General features: G+C 45.1%; 1 protein-coding gene across 3 annotated transcripts in view; it reads left to right on the forward strand.

Annotated features, from left to right (window-relative positions):
- Positions 1 to 10,000, forward strand: part of eps8l2 (EPS8 signaling adaptor L2) — a 24,699-nt gene that overhangs the window by 4,723 nt on the left and 9,976 nt on the right. For 2 of the 3 annotated variants that reach the window (XM_030790294.1, XM_030790293.1), the window contains 2 exons: positions 5,527 to 5,591; positions 8,304 to 8,465. In XM_030790294.1, the coding sequence (XP_030646154.1) occupies positions 5,527 to 5,591; positions 8,304 to 8,465 (227 nt within the window). Of the gene's footprint in view, positions 1 to 5,101; positions 5,214 to 5,526; positions 5,592 to 8,303; positions 8,466 to 10,000 lie in introns of those variants that run through there. The other variant, XM_030790295.1, reaches the window with a different exon arrangement.

A 10,000-nucleotide genomic window follows, 5' to 3' on the forward strand; every position in this document is an offset into this window, starting at 1 on the left:
AGAGAGAGACTTTTTTTTTTTTCTAAATCTGGCCTGGATATACATATCCACTTCCGCCTGCATGCAAAAATCACTCCATCACTCTCGCTCTCTCGCTTGCTCGCTCACTCACTCCAGCACTGCAGGCAACCCATGCAAATCCACAACAGGGCCTGCCACCTACCCCCTCTTATCAAACATATCAGAGAGTGACAGAGAGAGAGAGAGAGACAGAGAGAGAGAGGGAGAGAGAGAGAGAGAGAGAGAGAGAGAGAGAGGCCACAGGTGCCCTCATCAGATTTGGGCTACAGAAAGCAGGAGACTGATAGAGAGATAGAGAGGGACAGAAGAACACGGTCTGGATTGATTTGGAGTGAGTCTGCATGACTTTTTCAACTTCTCAAGAGGTAAACTGAGTATGATTAGACTTGTCAACTGGTCCAGGATCAGTGTTGAACATACACTTCTCTTCTCTCAAACTTCCGTCTTTTCTGTTTCCTTCAGCAATTGATATCTCTCTGTTGTTGTGGTGCACGGAAACAGCGCTGGGTTTTCCTCTGCTCCTTGGTTTGTGGGGTGAAGTGTTTGACTCTCGGTCGGTCAAGTTTTCATTTTCATGCAATCTTGTACCCTTTTGTTACCTATGATCTTCAAAATATGTTTTGGCAAATGGGGAAAAAAAAAGAAACAAAAATCTGTCTTGACCCTGTCTTCCACCGCGTGTTTGCAGTCCAGTCAAGAGTCAGAGCTGCAGGTGGTTAGTATATGGAGAATAAGCTCCACTGGTTTTGGACGAGGGCACAGTATGTGTTGTGCCCGTCTGTGAGCCTGGTTTTTGACGAGGGCAGAGCGTGTGTTGTGGCGTCTTTGAGCCTGGTTTTTGACGAGGGCAGAGCGTGTGTTGTGCCCGTCTGTGAGCCTGGTTTTTGACGAGGGCAGAGCGTGTGTTGTGCCCGTCTGTGAGCCTGGTTTTTGACGAGGGCAGAGCGTGTGTTGTGCCCGTCTGTGAGCCTGGTTTTTGACGAGGGCAGAGCGTGTGTTGTGCCCGTCTGTGAGCCTGGTTTTTGACGAGGGCAGAGCGTGTGTTGTGCCCGTCTGTGAGCCTGGTTTTTGACGAGGGCAGAGCGTGTGTTGTGCCCGTCTGTGAGCTTGGTTTTTGACGAGGGCAGAGTGTGTGTTGCGGCGTCTGTGAGCCTGAGTTGGCAGAACTGACTGACTGATCGGAGCGAGTGGTTCGCTGGCACGGCGTCGACTTGTTCGAGGGCAGGTGGCACTTTGCACATGCACTTCACATCCTGTAACCAAAGTGCTCCTTTTGGTTGGTTGGCACGGCAACCCCGTGGCTACCCGGTACCCCTGTGGCGGGAGTTGGTATGCTGGCCCCACGCCCAGCCGGTATTTTGACTCTACAGCGGGTTGGCACACCAACCCTGTGGCCAGCTGGCATTGTGATTCTGTAGCTTGTTGGCGTGGCGACCCTGTGACTCTGTATTTGCTGTGATGATGGCATGGCGGTCCTTTGGTTTAGTTTTCAGTGGACCAGTCCCTTGGAGAGATTGGAGTTAAGGTGAAGAAACGCAGTATGCTTTGAAATGGCATTGAGTGAGTCAGTCCATAACGCTTGCAGTCATGGGACTTCAGCAGGACAGAAACTGACTTGAACTTGAATTTTAAAATATTTTTAAAGCTAACTCTGTTCAGCTTGGTAAAGCTTACTCATGCAACTGAGTTACCTGTAAAACTTACTCATGCAGCTGAGTTACCTGTAAAACTTACTCATGCAGCTGAGTTACCTGTAAAACTTACTCATGCAGCTGAGTTACCTGTAAAACTTACTCATGCAACTGAGTTACCTGTAAAACTTACTCATGCAGCTGAGTTACCTGTAAAACTTACTCGTTACTTGTAAAATCTTAATGATCCTGACTGACTTTGATTAGGTGAGTTACAGCCATATTCAATTGTTTCATTGTACCAAAAACTTAACTCGACTGAAATAGATCACTGCTGATGGCTGTCTTATTTTCTGAGCGACGTCAGCGTGTCCTTTTCTGCAGTGGATGGAGGGCAGTGACATTAGAGAGGGAGGCAATGCAGCGCTGGGCTGGGCTTGAATGGAAACGATTCCCATTGCACTGTGTTCAGGTTTTCTCTCTGCAGTTACTATGGCATGTCAGGCACAGAGAGCAGTCGCCATTTCACTGTGATAAAACAAAATAAAATCAAATAAAATGTGGTTATCACACATGTAATTCAGCTGGGATGGTTTGTATGTTTTTCGTGTTCAGCCTCCTGAGTTATTAAAGGTGTTCATGTCTTTAATGACACATGAAGATTTTTGTTTGTTTGTTTGTTTGTTTGTTTGTTTCCTCTCTGATCTATAGAATCCTTCTAACCTGACTTGCATTTCATGCTGCAGTGGCTTGCTGTTCTCATTGAAAAGTGGAAACAGGTCATAAAAGTGACCTATTGAGAGAAGTGCGTGAGAGATACCATTTCCACTGATTCAGGTGCCACCTCTGAGAGAGATAGACAGAACGTGATAGAGAGAGAGAGGGAGAGAGAGGGGGGGAGAGGGAGAGAGAGAGAGGGAGAGAGAGGGGGGGAGAGAGAGGGAGAGAGAGAGAGAGAGGGAGGGAGAGAGAGAGAGAGAGAGAGGAGGGGGAGAGAGGGAGAGAGAGAGGGAGAGAGAGAGAGAGAGAGAGAGGGAGGGAGAGAGATAGAGGGAGAGAGAGGGGGGAGAGAGAGGGAGAGAGAGAGGGAGAGAGAGAGAGAGAGAGAGAGAGGGAGAGAGAGAGGGGGAGAGAGAGAGGGAGAGAGAGAGGGAGAGAGAGAGAGAGGGAGGGAGAGAGAGAGAGAGAGAGAGGGAGAGAGAGAGGGAGGGAGAGAGAGGGAGGGAGAGAGAGAAGGGGGAGGGAGAGAGAGAGGGAGAGAGAGAGAGAGAGAGGGAGGGAGAGAGAGGGAGGGAGAGAGATAGAGAGAGAGAGAGTGAGAGAGAGAGAAGGAGAGAGGATCTCAGAGAGCTTGGATGAGTAAGTTGTGCGCTGGCAGGGACCGGGTTGGGGCCGGACTGGGCTGTGTGTCAGGTAATTGGCTCCCATTGCAAGCTGTTGCTACGGTGAAAAAGCGTGCGGTGTTAATGTCAGTCATGAATAACGCATGTGTCCAGCTCCGTTTGCACAAAGACACCCACGCTAATGTTTCACCTCCTCCACACCGTCACCCTCAGGAAATGAAGAGAGAGAGAGAGAGAGAGAGAGAGAGAGAGAGAGAGAGAGAGAGAGAGAGAGAGAGAGAGGTGAGGGGACAGGGAAGTGGCTAAACATTTCCCTCTGAGATAGAGCGAGAGGAGGAGGGGGGGGGAAGAGAGGGAGAGAGAGAGAGGAAACAGGGGAATAAATGCAAAAGTGGTGTGTTTTGTTTCACTCTGAGGACTGGATACGGCAAAAAAACATCACTTTATTCACACGTTAAGATTTTGCTTACAGACTGACACATAACTGATGTGTTATTGAATTTTGACTGCCCCAGATACAGTTTTTGGTGCCTTTGGAGGCTGGTCCTCTCAGTCGCAAGTAGCATGTTAGTTATAGAGAGCATAAATGATATCTTCAAACCATGATTGTCTCTTACCTAAGTATGAATAAGCTCGTATAGAGTAAGTTATTACCTCATACCTGCAAAGTTTTGATGATGTGATGGATATGAAAACAGGAAAAGGTAAAAGTAAGAAGATGATGATGATGATGATGATGATGATGATGATGATACAGCGTTTGTTTTTTTGTAGTTAAAATCTTGGTGCATTGTCTGGCAGTATAGTTGTATCGGGAGAAATAAATGCCAATCCAGAAATGGCTCTGGAATAGGGAGGGGCTTAAGGAAAGACAACGGTGTCAATCAAATCAAAATGATGACAGGAGGCCTTGTTACATAATTATGTTTACAAGTGATCGCATGATATAGACACGGGTTTGTTTACAATGAGTTTACAGCAAAGTGCATTATCAAACACTGATAACCTGATAAAAAAAAAAAAAAAGATAAAAAAGTAACAAAACCAAAAAATGTCACTGAGTTCGCTGAGTAGTTGTCTTGTGTTTCTTAATTAAGTGAGATGAGCAGTCACATCACACGTTTTGTGTTTCCCTGACCGTTATACTCGTTCAGGACTCCAGAGAGGCTCTCTACTGCTGGGCTGCCTCCACAAGTGAAATACCAAATTTTTCAAGAACTTTCTAGAACATTTCATGAACACCATCTATAAAGTCACACTAGAGTGAAGTGTAGTGGTTTTTTGCCCATTATTTTTTTTATTTGGTGCTGCCCAGCCTGTCACGTTGATGGTGTAGGAACTGTTTCTTAGTGTTTGCTGAAATGTAGTTTGATTGAGGTCCTCAGGGTGAAGTATTTTATAGAGAGAGCAGTAAAACAAACACAGATATGGTATCACTTTAATGAGGTGGAGACTCCTGCTAGGAAGAGTTGACTCCTGAGCAACAGAGAGAGAGAGAAAGAGAGAGAGAGAGAGAGAGAGAGAGAAAGAGAGAGACACCTTGTCCTTTGACTCCGCCGTAAAATGACAGGTACTGTGTGCCTGTAAAGAGCTGTCAAACCTGTAGTTCGGTCGCAGAGCGGTCACTCAGAGCGGTCACAACTGAACACAGGGAGTCTGGGGAAGTGGGTCAGACTGAACGCTGCAGAGGTTGTGAGGTGTGTGAGCAGGTGAGTGTGTGAGTCCGTTTCTGTGCTTGATCAGACTGAACGCTAAGCTTTTGTGTGTTAAGCAGCTGCGGGGGTCACTGGTGTTAGTGCGGAGCCACGGGTGGATTGAAACAATGCCTCTGGAGTGTTCCATTAGTCTGTGTGGTGGGATGGTTTTGAGGGAGAGTACCGGTAAAGCTGAAACAGAGGCATTCAGGTGAATGTTTGGATTGGCTTTGGTACCAGCGGCCACTCCATTTGACGTACTGTTTGTATGCGTATGAAAAGAGACTCTGGACTGCAGTGTTGTGATCGTGTGAAACAGCGCTGGGGTAATGCCAGACAAAACGCAGCGTTGATTCTGAATCTCAGTAGACGTGGTGTGAGGTTATCTCTCTCTCTCTTTCTCTCCTTCCGCGTGTGTGTTTGTGTGTGTGTGTGTGTGTGTGTGAAACTCAGTGACTGTCCAGCTCTTCTTGCACTCTCTTCTCCTCCACACACCAACATGTGGCAGCAGCAGTACCACCCAGGTTAGTTTGCTGTGTGTGTGTGTGAGAGTGTGCATGTGTGTGCATATGTGTGTGCATGTATGTCTGTGTGCAGGTTAGTTTACTCTGTGTGTGTGTGTGTGTGTGTGTGTGTGTGTGTGTGTGTGTGTGTGTGTGAGTGTGCACGCGCATATAAGTGTACAGTACATGAATTACTGTGTCGGAATGTGTATGTGTGTGTGTATGTGTGTGTGTGTGTGTGCGTGTGTGTGTGTGTGTGTGTGTGTGTGTGTGTGTGTGTGTGTGTGTGTGTGTGTGTAAGTCTCTCATTGCACTGTTACTCTCTCTTTTCCAGAACGACGGAAGAAATATTCCAACTCCAACATGATCATGCAGGAAACTTCACAATATCATGTACAGGTAAGAAGACACTCTATCTATCTATCTATCTATCTATCTATCTATCTATCTATCTATCTATCTATCTATCTATCTATCTATCTATCTATCTATCCTTCTTTCTTTCTCTCAGTAACGCCCCTGTTCTTTTTTGTTTTCCTCAGCTTTCTGATGAGTTTCTTTTCCTTTGTTTCGGTAATAAAGGGAGATGGTGCTAATGGACTTTGCTGTAAAAGCCAAGGGCTTGCATTATGGGTTAATGTTTACACACACACTCTATGTACTGGTAACTGTGTGCCACAGGTCAGTTTAGCTCAATAGCCTTTATCTCCCTCACTCAGCGAGAGAGGGAGAGAGAGAGAGAGAGAGAGAGAGAGAGAGAGAGAGCTACACTCCAGACCTCTCACTGCACCACACAGGCACAGATAGTAAAAACTGTGGATGGGAAATTAAACCCCTAACTCCCTCTCTGTCTCTCTCTCATTCCCTCTCTCTCTCCCTGTCTTTCTCTCGTACACACACACACACACACACACACACACACACACACAAACACACGCACACAGGCATGCCTTGACTAAGCAAGGTTGATTCTATCAGTTGTCATGCTACATGCAGACTTTGATATCTGAGTATGATTGTTTGCAGCTATTATGTAGTGTGTATGGTGTAATATAGAGCTATAATATAATTATGTTATATTATATGCCATAGATCAGCTGCAGTCCTCCACTGCATCATTCCTTTATCCCTCTTTTCTTAATGTTTAAACCACATATTCACTAGACTGAAATGGAGCTCAGTGTAACAGAGGGAAAATGCCTTATGTTTTACTGAAAGTCTCCTCTCTCTGACAATCACACGAACGTATACTGTCCATCGCTAAACCATGCACACGTATACCGTGTACTATATTGTTAAAGTGGGTTACGTGTAAAATCTGTAGCAGTTTCCAGTCAACAATGTCACATCCTGTCGTTTTTCCATCGTTTTATTTTTCAGTCCTTTGTGTCGGGGGGATAAAAGAAATCCCAGCCTACGGTAAACTAGGGAAGCCTGAGGTTTGAAGCAGCTGTTTTATTGGCCGTCCTGCCGCCTGTCCTGTCCTTAGCTTTGCCCGAGGAAATGACGGCCGCAAACTAAGTCAATATTTAATCAGTTCTCGGTCAGATCCTTTTATGTGAAATTGGACAGAAGCTTTGCCAGCGGTTTCTATTTTATAACATAGCAGTGTTAAATTATGTGCAATTAAACTTTATTCGGCCTTTGGTCCATTTCAACTGTCCATCTCCTAGTGACTTTTTTTGACGGGAGAGCCAGGTGTAAACATGGCAGTGGTTTTGAATAAGATGTTTAATGTACGTGCGTAACAGTAAACCCACTGGAACGAGATTATCACTGGTCAAGAGATTAGCTTTGAGAGTAGCCTTGTATAAATGATTCAGAAGGTATTCAAATAGCTTCTCTTCTTTTAAAAAGCACTTTAGCGCGTTTCATCACACTTATGTGCCTGAGCGTTTTATTCGGGGTTTTGAATCCGTGCTACGCAAACACATTAAAGAGCCTGTGTGTTGTGTGCATATGGCATGTCCTTGGCTATCTCTGTTTGATTATGTATTGCATTTTATACGCTGTTGAAACCAGTCGAACCCTTTTATGGTTGGAATAGACCCCACCAAAAGTATGACGACTGTGAAGCAAATGACAGGGCAGGAATTGAGCGGTGTTCCACCTCCGTCTGCATTAAGTACAGCGGCTCTTTAATCAGTCCTGTCAGTGCAACCTGCTCAATCCGACTGGTCCCGAATGTGCTGGACTGTGTTCTGACAGAGACTGTGAGCTGCGGAGATGAGATGAGCGTCTGTTACAGCTGAGAGAAGTCTGTGGACAACGCAGAGGTGTTTTGACTATGAGATCCCGGGCTTTATGGCTCTACACATAGAAAGGCGAAAACAAGTTTTACTGACTGATGAAAATGCCTGACTCAGTCTGTTCCCTCACTCTTTCTGTCATGCCAGCCCATTCTCTCCTCAGTGTGTTCATTTCCTCTTCATCTGTTCTTTGCTCATCTTTTGTAGACGTAGTCTTTGTGGAAAGGAGAACATACTGGAGACATACCATGTTAGTTGGAAACCAAAGAAAAATCACTGTTCCCTTCTCTCTCTCTCTGTTTCTCTCTGTCCGTTTCTCTCTCTCTGTTTCTCTCTCTCTCTCTCTCTCTCTCTCTCTCTGTTTCTCTTTCTCTCTGTTTCTCTTTCTCTCTGTTTCTCTCTCTCTGTTTCTCTCTCTCTGTTTCACTCTCTCTCTCTGTTTCTCTCTCTCTCCGTTTCTCTCTCTCTGTTCCCTTCTCTCTCTCCCTGTTTCTCTCTGTCTGTTTCTCTCTCTCTCTGTTTCTCTCTGTCTGTTTCTCTCTCTCTGTTTCTCTCTCTCTGTTTCTCTCTCTCTCTGTTTCTCTCCCTCTCTGTTCCCCTCTCTCTCTGTTTCTCTCTCTCTGTTTCTCTCTCTCTGTTTCTCTCTGTTTCTCTCTCTCTCTGTTCCCTTCTCTCTCTCTGTTTCTCTCTCTCTGTTTCTCTCTGTCTGTTTCTCTCTCTGTTTCTCTCTCTCTGTTTCTCTCTCTGTGTTTCTCTCACTGTCTTTTTTTCCTCTTCCTCTTTATCTGTCCACGAAAATATTAAAATATTAAACAGTGTCATATCCGTGTGTGTGTGTGTGTGTGTGTGTGTGTGTATGCAGCATCTCTCCACATTTATGATGGATAAATCTGAGTCGATTGCCACTGTGGATGATGCCATTAAGAAGCTGGTCCTGTTGGACTCCAAGGATAAAATCTGGACACAGGATGTGCTGCTGCAGGTTAGCGACACGGCTATCAAACTGCTGGACTGTGAGGATAAGGTGAGTGGCCTCCTCCCGCCTGTCTCCGTGGCCTGTTGACCCGCCTGGTCTCTCAGTATAGCATTTCTACAGAGTCACTTCTCCAGAGCCCTTTCACATCCATTAACAGCCAGAGTGTTACGTTCACCTGTGAGAGGACCTGTGGTCCAGTGCTTTCACATGCGCATTTACTCTGGTGATTGCAGTTTTATTAACACGGATGATATAATTTAGACTCTCAGAGAGATAAGATAATACTGGGGAACTCTGTGTGTGTGTGTGTGTGTGTGTATGACATAGTTTAGCATAATGACAGTGTATTAGAACAAAAAAAATCTGATTGATAAAATGGGTTATGGGAGATAAAATGGATTATGGCAGATAAAAGGAGATCAGCACATTGGATTGCCTAAGATTAGAGGTCAGATTACAGTCAGACTTTGGATTAGGGTGAGGATATAACAAAATTTTATTGGCAGAATGATTGTACAATACAATTTCATAAAACCTTACACATACACATACACACTCACACACACACTACACACATATTCACAATTGCACGCACACACACACACATACACCACACACATATTCACATATTCACAAATGCATGCACACACACACACACACACACACACACACACACACACTCACACACACACACACAAACACTCACACACACACGTGCATTAAGTGCCAGACTAAGACATACAGAGATACACATGTTGATTGAGGTAATCCACAGAATTAGCCATGGTTGATTAACTGTGGTGGGGTCCATCAAGGATCATTACCCTCCTTTTGAAGGTCGTAACATCAGAAATCTCTCACTGGGATGTAGGTAGCCATCCCGTTATAGGATGACAGCATTTTTTCCAAAACAGATTCATTGAAATGCTTTTAGTTCATGTCCGTCTAGGGCGTGGCATCCCCCTTTCACAACCTTGATACTCACACACAGAGACAGGTGTGTGCAGCTTTTCAGACACTTTCATCAACACACTTATGTAAATACTTATGCCAAAGGCTTGGTCCTTATATAGAGTGCACAAGCAAACAAATATACTGGTTATTACAGCAAGGTATCCCCATTTACAGCCACGGTTTGAACCCTTGACCCTGTGGTTGCTGAAACATTTTCCACTCTGTGGTGGACAAGTAATCTTTATTTTCTTATGGCAGTAATTTCCCATGTGTTCTAGTGTGTGTTGTTGTTATGTTGTTTTGGTTGCTTAGGGGGTTCTGCCAACACATGCTGATCTTTAACCCAAGGCCTGTGACTTTGGCTGGTCCTGTCAGTGTATTTAGGTCATAATGTCATGCTATCTCCAGATTTGATGTGTCTGTATTTTTTTTCTGTCCGTTTATTAATCTTATCTTTTTCCACCTGCATTCTCTCTCTCTCTCTCTCTCTCTCTCTCTCTCTCTTTCTGTCTGTTTCTCTCTTTGACTCCCTGTCTCCCTGTCCGTCTCTCTGTCTCCCTGTCTGTCTGTCTGTCTGTCTCTTTCTCCCTTTCTCTCTGTCTGCCTCTCTCTCTGTCTGTCTGTCTGTC

Source organism: Chanos chanos, chromosome 13, assembly GCF_902362185.1.
Source record: "Chanos chanos chromosome 13, fChaCha1.1, whole genome shotgun sequence".
Taxonomy (NCBI): Eukaryota; Metazoa; Chordata; class Actinopteri; order Gonorynchiformes; family Chanidae; genus Chanos; species Chanos chanos.